Here is a 13,484-nt window from a genome sequence, read left to right on the forward strand (position 1 = left end):
TCCACCTCTTCTCAACTTTCTGTCTGTAACAGACAATGCTGGGGGACATAAACAGAGAAATAGAGAGAGGATGAGAGATGGAAACAGAAAGGGAGACAAACGGCCTCTCCTCTCAAATGACTGATTACCAGCTTCTTCATAACCCATTCTGGGCAGGTGACATATCAAATCAATACGTTTTCGTACTATAAAGAACAAAAAAGATAGATCATTGACAGCGGAGCTCCGGGCTTTTGTGAGCCGTTCAACACAGTGAGACAGGGCCAATAATTCAGCTGTCCTTCTCCACCAACAGAAGCACAATGACCAGCGGCGCAAATGACCATCGGATGCTTGTGGAAAGCAAAGCAGAGGCTTCATTATATTCACCAGTATTCTGCGTCTTGGTAGATAATCAAGGCGACTGTTTAAGGCTGTTGTTGTGATTTATAGCACGGCTTTCCAATTTTCACACATTTAATGACTGTGGCTCCTTGCGGTTAAATCTTAAAACATGTACAAGCTGATCTAATTTATACATGCACAGTGATTCATGTCCGCACAGGAGGGATTAACAAATGGCACTGTGACATGGTTGAGGACAATGTATTATTTTAGCACTGCAAACAGCATTTGGAGCCAGTGCTGGCCTCCAAAAAACAACCCAACAACACATGCATATTCATAATACTTGGGTTTTCTAAATGTTCTCACCCAGAAATTCAAATACAGTCATTAGTAATTTACTGGGGATGAAAACATGCTGCTGTGCTTGTCATGCAGGGCTCCAGCCATGACCTTGTTAGTTTAAGGCTTTGTGCAAGGCACATTGCAGTGGAAGATTATTCGATTGTTCCGCATTCAAACGCTGTAAAACATGCTTTCAAATGCTCGCTACTTTTTTTTACGACATGGTCATAAAATATTTATGACTAGATAAGCAACAATCCAAATTAAACTTCGGGACATAAAAACATCCTTAGGAATTATTTATTGGTCGAAAAACAGCCAAAAACTTGGTGGTTTACGGCTCTGTCTGATTCGACTCACAATGCTGCCAATGCAAACAAGCTACCGCCTGTCACTAAATTCTGATTCAAATAATATTAAACCAAGTCCACATGAGGGATTACATCACTGTTTTCTGACGGAGCCCTGCCCACTTCAAACCGGTGTGAGAGGCAAAGAGCACAAATACAAAAACCTCTCATTTGAAATACAATCTGAACTAAATCTTTACTGGGTCTTTAAAATTGGACCCGTCTTATCACTATAATTATTAACCCCATTTTTTCATTTGTCTCCCAGTTGAATATGTGGGAAATCTAATAAAGCAAACGAAGTCTGAATGGGGCTGCAGTGCAGTCATTCTATCAATTCATTAGCTAACAACACTCACACGGACGTCAGCGTGAGTCATTAGCATTCAAAAGCAATATCATTACAAGAACACCACCGAGGCCGTCTTGAGCTGTGACGTTTCTTTTTCCTTTTCGGAAAAACTCAACAACACAACATCCTGTGTGTTCCTGCTGGGAGATGAGACAAAGTCTCTGAATTAAGGCCTGAGGGTGCAGAGGATTTTCCAAGGGGCCAGACGACCGGGGTTGGCCCTTATCTGCATAAACAGCGCTAACCCCACAGTGACTTCATTATTTGTATTTATGTTTCTGTCACAGTGGAACACTCTCCCTCCCGTTCATTAAGACTCCTTACTTCCTCTCCAGTGATGAGCTCCCATGTGTCAGTTTTACTTTATGCTGCACACAGCACAGGCACATAAGTTTATTTTAATCAATTCACTGGGGGATAAATCCGCTGCCGGCACAGAGGAGGCTACAGTATATTCTGTGAGGTCATTGGCCAGTTAAACAGCCTCGGGGAACACGCAGGGAAGAGAAAGCTATGAGTATGTGACCTTGCCATGAGTGAAAATACGACTTCAGTAACTGATCTCCAGACGAAAACTCTCTACTACACCTATTGAATAAAGTTAGAAGGTCTTTGAGTTATAGTTATATTAAGATACTGTCTGGGCTATATTGGTTTATACTAGCTGGTGTGTGCTGCACTGTTTTATCTTTAATAAAAGAAGCGTGTACAGCCATAATAGTGGCTCAGTAAGCCTACAGTTGCTCAGTGATGCTTTGAGATAAATGCAAACATCAGCACTGCAACTGTCACAACCACTGCCCAGGGTGGTGGCTCTGCAGGTGCCCGGGATGTTCAATGACACTAGCACTTGGGGAGGGGGGGGGGACTTAAACCCTCTAGTGTTCAGCTTACCCTGACCATTCTGCCAGTGGCTGTTTGTGTTTTTGTGTTGACTTCAGCAAAGAAAAATAAAGCATTTCGGAAATTACTGAGGTCTGAAATTAGGGTTGCAGTGCCCCCCCACCCCCAACCCAAAAACACTGGATCTGTCTGCAATCGACAATGGCTGGGACATGCTGTTGCTGTTGCTATGGTGAGTTATTTAGCAACCGAAGGCCGCTGGTCATAGGAAACGAGCTAATGTATGTTTCTAATGACATCATTCGGATATTTAAAAATTCGTGTTTACTTGAATTGCTCCGTGCGTTTTTTTCCTATTTGCAATGTTTCTTTTTCGTGTCGTGAAATTGGCGAATGAGGCTGTTTCGTCTAGTTCCTTGTGTTTTCGTTTATGTCGCAGAGAGTCGAGCCGCCAACTTGTTGAAGCGTCATTACGGGCAAAATAGTCACAGTGACGATGTTTTAATTTATGCTACGATTGGTGGGAGGATTTCAGTAGGATTACTGCTCTGTACAAAATGTAAACTTACAATCCATTTTCAGTGTTTTCAGTCTGGACTCTAGAGGCGCTTGCAGGCTAACTGACCATGTGCCACTGCCATCCCCTCATCAACGCAGCCAATGTGGCTAATAACACCCTGAATAAGCGAGCTTGTTTTATACCATTGCTGTTTACATTTCCTCTGAGATCAGGCTGTATAACATTACAAGTGCTATCAACATACAAGTCCAATCTAAAGTGTTATTGTTATTGTGTTATTAAAAGGAATACCATTGGGAGCAGAAAATTACTCTTTAGCTCTCACACAAACACATTTTAATCCTCATTAGATCCCCATCTACCTGAACAGCTAACATGCAAGAAAATTTATGTTTAAATTCCCCCCTTAAGGAGGCAATTTTGTTTCACACACTTATTCACAGCTGCATTAAAAAGAGACTTTTAAATAAGGCTTTTCCAAGGATAATGCTGGGTAATCTGGACCCCCTGCGAGAATACATTCCTCTTCCCACCTATGAATATTTGCAAAGACTATTGAGCTAATTTACGGAGTAGATTGAATATATTAAACAGGGAATTAGGTTAATGGGGCTCTGCCATTTCTGGAGACTTTGCTTTAAAAGTTTAAACTCAGAAGCCTTTTGTATCACACAGGAAACACATTCAAGAGTAAGTCTTGTAAATCAGTCATTCTTGATGACGCATGAAGTGATAAACGTCCACTTTTCTTCTCCTCAAAGCTTCCAAAGACTAGTCAGACTAGAGATTAGTCATTTTCATAAATGTTCTCCTCTGGCTTGCACTAATTAGGTTATTATCAGCTTGTAGAGGAGTGCCATCCTGTTGTTTCACATGTTCCTCTTGTGCTTAATAAGGCTTTGCCGAGAACACTGCCACAGACAGAGGACTGACAGCAATGGATGGGATATCAACAGCTATTGAGGTCAGCGGAGATGTTCGAGAAAGTCGCGGAAAAGCTACAGGATCCAACAAAATGAAATTGTGGAAGAAGTGGATACGTGCAAGTTTATATGTGATTTGTCATTACAAACTGTTTTATGATGAAGACATTGATCTTTTCATTTACCATTTCAGTCAAGAGCATGTCTCCACAACCATCTACTGTATGTTGCTGTGACATTATATAAATATTTCTGACGCTCGGATGAAAGTTGATTGATTTTAGTAGCCGCCCTGACCTTAAAGGGCTCGGGGATGAGCTGAGCTTTACTCCATCACTTTGCATTCTGAACACTGGGTCTAAAGTTTGTTTGACACTAGAACAAACAGATCATGTCATTGTGCTGTTTGTCAAAACACAACACTCTTAGGTGCCAACTCAGAAACCTGTGTGAACACCAGGGAGTGCATCGTCTCTGGTGCATGGAAATTCCTCCGAGTGTTTGCTCTGTGTTTAACTGAACATCCTTTATGTACGTAGCTATGGCAACTACCTGTAGTAGTCATTTAATGATTTATGTCATAGCAGAGTACCTTACGCTGTGTTCTCTGTTTCTTACACTAGACATTATCTGATAATATACATATTAATATGTCCTTACATTGAAATTTGAGGGCAACAGCATTTCTCTGTCAAAGGTTGTGTTTACAGGGTGCATCCCGAGTTTAATTTCAAACCGTGCTTCCGCATGTAACATTTGGCGACAATTTTAAGCCAGATGACTCTAATGATTTTAAAAATATAAAATCAAAAATTATAAATAGCAATTTGATCCTAACACCTTTGTTTTTAAGAACTGCTACATGTGGGGCATGTTGGCAGGACTGTTGACCTTTATCCCGGTTTTTTACAGAGCCGATATTTCGATGGAGTTAATTTGGCTCAACATTAGACCAGAGTGGCTGTGAGCTAGCAGTCATATCAGCAGCTGCTTCGCTCTCTCATTAGTACCCCATAGGTCTGTTTCTGGCAGTGAGCTGTTACCTTTGAGCTTCACTTGTTAAGATGCCAGATGGATGTGAGTTGGTATCAGCCAAAGGTCTCGGTGAAAGTTGTAGTTAGTCGGGGTTGGGTCTGAGTTTCATTTGTGATTGGAGACTAATTGGCTGCCATTCATCTTGAACCATGGTAAAATGCAGGTTCACCAAGAACACCAAAGAAGAGCAGGGAGGCATGTGGTTTGAGTTTCCTGTAAGATTGCGCCTTAAACACACATGATAAAATATCGGCCATTTTTGTCACGGATTTCTGTTTTTCTGTATCTTCATCATCACGGCTCAGGCTTAAAAATGAACCTATTATTATTTGCATTATCACTACTTCATTTTAATAATCATTCCGACTTGAAAAAAAAAATCCTACAGGCACAGGCCAAAACACTGTGCAAACAAGCTAGAAAAGATAATGCACCAGGCAAAATGCTGGAACGGCTTTGTACAGCAAGCACCTCATCTGAGCCCGAGAGGGATTTTTCTGCTGTTAATGATACAGGCAGCAAGATCTGCAGAGCGACCTGAACGCTCTCCACTGTGCTGAGACACAATTCATCTTTTCTACCTTAATTTAATATTAGTTACGTCCTAAAACAGCTAAACTACAGTACACAAGCAGCTGTCTCAGTGTCATACAGCCCCTGGGTAGAGGGCCTGTCACTGGTGAGATGCTACAGCAGCTTCGTTGAGGCTGATGTTTTATGCAGAAATTCAAAATGAGTTTATAATGAGTTGCACACGTGGCTTCACCAAGTGTGTATACACACACACACACACACACACATTCTAACTGTATGCATATATGTGCCTGTGTGTGTGTTTGTTTAGTTTTATTTCTTCCTCATAACATCACACCATGATCACACAGTGACAGACTACAGTAGGATTCGCACTGTCAGGCATGTTAAGGTGTGTGTGGTTTTTATGTAGTATTCTTTGGTCATCTCCACCTGATTTAACTGAGGTTCACACGGTGGATGGTTGTGCGTAATGGCGCTGTGCCTTGGTGCACGTTCCCCGCTGCCTTCAGAAGGAGAGATTTTTCAAACAGAATAAAGCAAGTTTCAAGGTCACCGAACATTTGTAGCTTGGTCGTTATTATCAGCAGCTTCAGAGACTCCTGTCACTCCTGTTTGGCCTCTTAGCTCTCTCTCCCTCTCTAACTCTCTGAGTGGAAAGTGTCAATTTCAGATAACTCATGGAAGATCTTGAGTAAGTTTAGCCTAATCAAACACTGATTCAACATTATTTATATAGTGCCAATTCACAACAAAGTCATCTCAAGGCACTTTACAGAATAAAGTCAAGACTATAAAGATGTATAGAGAGAACCCAACACTTCCCCCTTGAACAAGCCCTAGGCAACAGTGGAGAGGAAAAACTCCCTTTAACGGAAAAACCTCCAGCAGAACCAGGCTCAGGGTGGGCAGCCATCTGCCTCGACCGGTTGGGGTGAGTGGATAGTAGAGAGAGAAAAGTAAAGGGCAACAAAAAGCAACAATAAAACATCAGGCAGGTTGGTAGGACCAGTAGCTGCACACTGGAAGACACACAGCTTCAAAGCCGGGGACACCTGCAGGAAGGGACAGAGAGAGAGAAAGACAACTACGGGAGAGTTAGTTAAGTTAATGTCATACAGTGGTGACAAAGAAATGTGGGGTGAGAGGAGAGGAGAGAGGGACAAGAGGAGGAAAGGAGCTCAGTGCATCGGTGGGGGGGGGGGGTCCCTCAGCAGTCTGAGCCTATAGTAGCATAACTATAATTAACTATGTGTCTGCTTCCTGAATCTGAACTGGGAGCTGGTTCCACAGGAGAGGAGCTTGATAGCTAAAGGCTCTGCCTCCCATTCTACCTTTGGAAATTCTGGGAACCACAAGTAGGCCTGCATTCTGAGATGAAAGTGGTCTACTGGGATGATATAGTGCTATGACTCTAAAAGTTCAACAAACAATAAGGTCATTAATCGTAACAGATAAATGCAACAAAGACCCACTTCGACCACTGTGCCTGTTTGAAAAATAATTAGATTAACTAATGTGCATTAGTCGCTCTCTCAAGGTATCTGTGAAATACACTCATCACTGGTTACATTCCATCTGTTTTCTTCCTATTGATATTCATATTAAGAATAATGCTAAAGGTGCTTCATAAATGCTGGATCTGTCATTTCTGACTATAGCCACAAAAAAGTGAAAAATCGTGAGCTCAGCTGAAAGCCATGTTGTAGTTCACACACTGAATACAGAGACCAATCAAGCCTGGTTTTAATACAACATGGAGTTGTGCTACTTCCCTCTCGTTTACATAAACAAATTAACCTTGGGTTATAAATCTAAAATGACAAAAAGCTCTTTAACACTTTTTTTCCAGATGGTACATGAAATCTTAAACATTCAGACTGAGGCGTCTGCACAGCTGCTACTTAGGGCTCCCAAAACAAGCAAATCCCACTTACATAGACCTATTTGTGGTCATGTTTAACACCCTCAGAAAAACAAAAAAGGCTATTAATTAATATAATTTTAGTAACTCGTTGGAATTGGGTGAGCAATTTCTATTGAAGTTGATTGTTCACATTTGCATTCTGCAAATTTTATCTAAAATTGGATTTTACCCAACTTTACTTCACCATACTTTCGTTGAGGAAGTCAGAGAAATGTTCTAATAAAGCTGGAGGATATTGCTTTTAGTAAAGATAAACATGTTGTTTGGAAATCATTAATTGGCATTTGTTGTGTTATAGCTACCGTACTGCTGAGTTCGAATAATATTGTTACAGGCCTTATGAACGAAAGTTCTGGCTTAGGTTCAACGCGGCTCCGAGTTAAAACCCTGTTATTCAACCTCGTGATGTGTGAATTCCTACATTGTAATGTACTTTAGATAATGCATTTTTAAATAGATGGGAGGAAGATAAATAATTCAGGCAGCACAAGACTGAATGCTCCCCCTCACATCTGTGTGCCCCTTTAATTTCAACACAATGAAAAAGGATCACTTTGCAGCAGTGACGTGCCAGTGGGCAATTAGACACTGTGCTAATTGGACTGCCAATTAGAGAACACACACACAAAAAAGAACAGTTTAACATCTTCTTAGCAGCCTTTGACATAACTGGGCCAAACACAATAAAGAATTAATGACATGTGCCAACACGAGGCTATTTTTTATTATTATTATTTATTTTTTTTTAGACCGAGTCCTTGTTCAGGCTGGCATAACATGTTGTGACATTACATGGAGGATATAAAAAGCAGCAATAATTGACACCCGACACTTCCCACACATTGAAATGTGTCAAAAAATGTGAGAGAATGTGTTATGTGACACTGACCTGCAATGTCATGTGTACAGTAGGCTGTTCCCCAGCTCTCAGAGCGTGGAAAAAGAGCCGATACAGGGGAAGAAAGTACGTTTATTTCCTGGTTTTCTGTATTAATCGTCATAAAATGTGATCTTTTCTTGTTTATGAATGATGCTGTGAATTGATGTTGCAAAAGCTGAACTTTTTTGCCAGGTTTTTGTAGATATTTCTTACTCCAAAAACGATCCACAAACAGAGATGATGTAATACACCTTGATGTCGGTCAGGAGAGGCCGGAATCATCTCTGCTCATGATTCTACCGTGCAGTGTGCTGGAAGTTTGTTTTGCACTTTTACACTTCACCACATTACTGGAATAAATGTTGGGTCAATTGTTCAGGAACAGCACAAAACTCTACATGTGGCAAAAAAAAAAAAAAAAAAAAGGGAACCGCATACAAACATACAAACATACAAACATCAGCCCAACAGTGGCGTACGTTGGAGGGAGCATCTTGATTTGGGGCTTTGCTGCCTCTGGATCTGGACAGTTTGCCGTCATAAAGGGAAAAATGAAGTCCCATATGTAATGAAGGTGGTTCAAGCCTTCTCTTCAATAATGTGCAGGTCTAATCAGTTGCTACCAGAGGCGCTTATTTGAGGTACAGTGGTTGGTCCCAAAGGGGCTTTTTAAACAGTCATTAAAGAAGCCATATAATGAATAAATTAGGGCTTATATTTTATTCAGGGGCTCTATTGAAACAAGACTGTATGATTTTGAATTCAAAAAGTTCTCATTTATCTTATAAAGGCTGCTCATCTGGTCAAGTGAGTAAAATGGTTGGTTTCACCTCCCCACTCCATGATCTGTTTGGCTTGGTCTTTTCAGATTGGCCAGCTGGTGAGGCTCTTCCTGTTGCTGTACTTTAATGGACTTCGGCTATGGTCGTACACCATACTGACAGGTATGCAGGAAAAAACTGTTTAAACCCAAGCCAACAACAGTAAAACCTAGTTTTTTTTAATTGCATCGAGCATGTAAACACACATTCACCTCACCTTTGACTATACACTTACCTCTTTATATCCAGGGGTTCACTTACTTTATTTTACTTTTGTGTCATTAGCTTTAGAACTTTGTGTTTGTATCAAGTAATTTGCAAAGGGTTCACATACTTATTCTTGGCACTGTATGCGACAGAGAATTAAATGGAATTGATATTGTCAGCTTATGATCTGAGTCTCGCCATAACAATCCTCTAAAATGCAGGAAATAACAAAGTCTTGCTCGAGTCTTAAAAAAAAAATCAGTCCCAGTTCATGTTGCCTGGAAACAGCAAGTTGTCACTTTTAAATTTGGGTTTTGTATATACATGTAGGAATCTTGGCTATAAGTGCACACATGAGTAGTCTAATTTTCTTCTAACTATTGACTTAAATGTCAAACAATTGGCCATAAATAGTCTGGAATAAGCCTCAGACACACATCTGCACATTTCCACAAATCTGAATTTCTCTTACAAGCAAAAACAAGACAGTTTCTGGTTCAGTCTACAACAAATCAGAAGTGAGTCCAAAGTGATACCAGAAGACGATGGAATTAAAAATCAGTTTGTAGACTCACCCCCACACCGTCCTCATGCCTGTACTGTTTCCACGCTCGGCCCGTGTCGCTGTAGAGCAGCAGGTAGATGCTGACCCAGTCCCAGCTGTCATAACGTCCCTGTGTGGCCACAGCGGTCACCTCCATCTGCTCCCTGAGGTCCACCTGGAGCCAGGGCTCTTGATCGGTCACCATTGGAGACCAGCCGCCTGCTCCTGATGTGGGGAAACAGAGGCAGAGGGGATTATACATTGATTCTGTCGATGATTGGTGGATTGTTGCAGTTTATGCCACTGGGCTCAGATTGCAGAAATATATAAATTCCTGATGTGTACACAGGGAGTGTTTGTAGATAAAAGGCTTTGAGGTGATGCTAGACTCCAGGAGCCACAGAGGAGGTCCTCAGTTCCTGGAAAACAGCTGATTCATTTAGAGATTTAAAAGGTCTCTGTTTGCAGTCCAACTGTTTTTTTTTTTTCTGTTCATACTACACACTATCGACTAATGCACCTACTTCCTGTGCAATCGAAAAATTATTGTCTTGTTAGCATTCACCAACTGTAGCTCTGATTAGGTTTTGATTACACATGTAGCATATCCAAAGCTCACGGGAGCTGTGGTAGTCGAGTTATTTATTCAACAGCAGTTTCTTTTTACTTGAGAGGCTGAGAGTTGTGTCAGGCGAGTAACTGAGACAAACATGGGAAGAAAAGATAAAACAGTTTACTGCGTCACACTGCATTTCGACACAAATCAAAGCAAACAGACTGTTTCTGTAGCAATTTGATTTGCACAAAAAAACAGAGGAAAGTGGGGTTGGCTCATACGGCTTATATGACAACTGGGGCTGTTCGGGGATGGGTCAAAGAGGGGCCAGTGCCCCCGTGACACCAACCCACGAAACCTTGTCAAAGGACTCAGTGGCAGGCAGGACTCAGCCAGGAGCAACTTTCTTTCGGCCACGGTATTTTGTTTGATGCCATTTTCATTTCAGTGTGACAGTAAATACACACAGCCATCTCTTTCTCATCTCCTCAAAATAAGGAAAAGTGTCCCTCTGAATTGCAACATGTGGCAAATGCATCAAGTCCTCATACGTCGTAGCTCATTGCCTTCGAAAACAACCTCTATCACCATTACAAAAAATTGTTCATATGAGCATTTTCTGGTCTGCTGCCTCAGTTGTTAATGTTCACTGGTAACTGCTGTTGCAGCAGGTGGGTGGTGCACATCTGAAGCATTTAGAAAGAGTATTGTACTCACCATCTCTTCTGTTGAGCTTGGCGTTGTACGCAGCAAAACTAGCTGAGGACTGAGAGGAGCTCTGAAAGGATGAATGGGGTAACGCTGATACCAAGGGACCATTGCAGATATCTGCGAAGGCAAACAGAGACATTTTAGAAGCTGTTAAAAACATCTATGTTGTTTAAATCCTGCAGGTTGTTCAAATACTTCACATGTAAAAAATGCTTGTAGAGGGGTTTCACCGCTCGCTTGGAGTTATTCAACTGACAGTAATAATAGAAAATGCATCCCCGAGTAGTTCAAAGTGCACCTTTACCTGTCAGTGGTGGAGTCTTAAAGCAAGAAGTGGGAAAAATAACAGGGCTGCCTCACTTATCCAGTTCTCAGACGCCTCAAACAGTCTATTAACCCATGCGGTGACCCTTGAAAACAGCACCGAAAACGCTACGACTCCTTTTGTGCATGTGTGTGTGTTAGTGTGTGTGTGCATGTGTGCGCAAGTACGAGTGTGTCCTTTTTAATCCCACAGCATGAGCTTACAACACGTCCAACAGGCAAGAGCAGATTAAGAGTCCAGTGATGTAAAGCTGTCAGGCCCATCGTCCTCTCATCCAACCTGCCCATCACAATAAGAGCAGTGAGTCATACAACAACAGCTTTTCCGCTGTCTGGCTTCACTTGAATCCAGAGCTGCATTAGGGCCTGTATCTGAGAACATAATGAAAACTGGCACCAGCCTGATTACAATTATCCCTGTACTCTCTCCATCAGCTCGCAGTTCACACTTTGGAGTGCAAGAGGTTTTTTTGCTTTTGTTTTTGGGTGCGATTCTGCTCGGAGCTCAGCTGGATTCGGAGCACATCTGGAGGGGCGATTGGCCGTCGGTCTGACGGACACGAGCGCGGCGGAACCAACAGCACGGGCTCGTTCTCCTTTTGGGCGTCCTGATGAATTTCAACTGACCTGATTTGACTGCTCTCAGATCGCTTGCCAAGAGATTTTTCTAATCCTGATTTCAAGTGTGACTAAAGTGGATAAAGCTGTTTTGTCCAAGACTCAAATGACGGCTGAGCTGCAATGCAGTTGCAGATGTTTATTTGGAAAATGGGAATTGGCATGGCATCTCAATGCACCCCTACAAGAGCTGGGGTTATTATGCAAGCACACCACTCTCAATCTGTCTCCCATATTCTACTTCTGATGTCTAAAGTATACCTCTCACTGTTCTTATCTCCCTTTCAATCTGTACTCTTCCACCCTTTTTTTGAACGATTCATCTGTAGTTGAAAAGCCGACAAAAGCTCTGAGTTTACACCTCAAAAGCATGTTCGGATCCTTTGCTCTTCCGCTGCATCTCCACTTTTCACCACTATATGCAACAAATGAGACCTTGACAGGATATAAAAGGGCTAAACAAACAATTTTTGATGGTGTAACAGGTTTTCAAACTGACAGGTGAACTGTAACTCACTGGCTGTGTGAACGCAGAGACCATTTTTCCATGTGCAAAGATTGCGTCTCTCAGACCCTGTTGTTGTTTACAGACTTGGTCTTGAGCCAGACGCCTGGCTGCCAGTCAGGAAGACTTATGGATGGAGGATGATTTGTCTGCAAAGCTTACTCCTTGGTCTGTGGGATGACTGAAAATCCTCTGAAGCTGACTCGCAATCTCAATGCAAGTCCCAGAGAGCCGGCACTCATAGCCAAATGAACTCAGACGTGCATCTGAACCCACGGGCATAACCGCTTGCTGAGAGGGAATATTTAATCTCTTAAAATCTTAGAGTAAGTACATCAACTGCTATAGCTTTCAGCTGGAGTCGCAGAAGTGCTCGTATTTTTTTTCTTCCCTGTGCAGACCAACGGAAGGTCAGCACAGAGGTGTCATCTGGCTTCTCCTGGGCTTGCAGCACACTAGAGGTTATCGCAGATTGTGTTTGGGATAAAAATAATAGATGAAAAAGCGCATCACCTGCACACTGACTCCAAGCCACTACATTTTTGTAAGTCATATTTGAGACATACAGATATAGTTGAAATCAAATCGCATGCAATAGTGCGTGCATAAGCTTTACTATTTAATTTATCAGGACTGTATTAGCATCCTAGCCGGAGTTAACTGTTCCCTACTGATGATGTAAGTTCTTCAATGTAAAAGTTTATAGTTACGATAGTTATGTTTTATTGTGTTTGTACACAACTAAATGTATAGATAGAAATGCAAACACACTCTGTGAGGAATGTGACTGCAACTGCATTTGCTCTAAATATAATGAAAATATCACTATCATGACACTAAACATAAAGAGACGAATGTGTTGATACTCATCATATAATGAAATGAGCCTAATTAACAAATGTATTTTCAATATCTGATCCAGCAGCACAAAATCCAGTTTGTCTGACTACACTGTTATTACTGGTATTATGAGCACAGCTCTCGGTTAAGATCTGGGAAAATATGTGGTCTGGGTTAATAGAGATAATTCACCAGTTACCAGACCCTGTCACTAACCTTAACTGACGGACTTTTATTGCCTAAACTTAACCACTCTGAAGTCAAACTGGTCACAATATGCCCGACATTCACCCAAACTACTTCCTAGCAACTTGCTTTCAATTTC

The 13,484-nt window shown here is 41.7% G+C and overlaps 1 protein-coding gene across 3 annotated transcripts in view; it reads right to left on the reverse strand.

The window, feature by feature from the left end:
* Window positions 1-13,484, reverse strand: part of cntnap5a (contactin associated protein family member 5a) — a 93,183-nt gene that overhangs the window by 61,020 nt on the left and 18,679 nt on the right. For all 3 annotated transcript variants that reach the window (XM_067516689.1, XM_067516688.1, XM_067516690.1), the window contains exons 2-3: window positions 10,879-10,989; window positions 9,637-9,830 (exon numbers count right to left, since the gene is read on the reverse strand). In XM_067516689.1, coding sequence (XP_067372790.1) covers window positions 9,637-9,830; window positions 10,879-10,989 — 305 coding nt within the window. The remainder of the gene's footprint in view (window positions 1-9,636; window positions 9,831-10,878; window positions 10,990-13,484) is intronic.

Source organism: Channa argus, chromosome 9, assembly GCF_033026475.1.
Source record: "Channa argus isolate prfri chromosome 9, Channa argus male v1.0, whole genome shotgun sequence".
In the NCBI taxonomy this organism is placed as follows: Eukaryota; Metazoa; Chordata; class Actinopteri; order Anabantiformes; family Channidae; genus Channa; species Channa argus.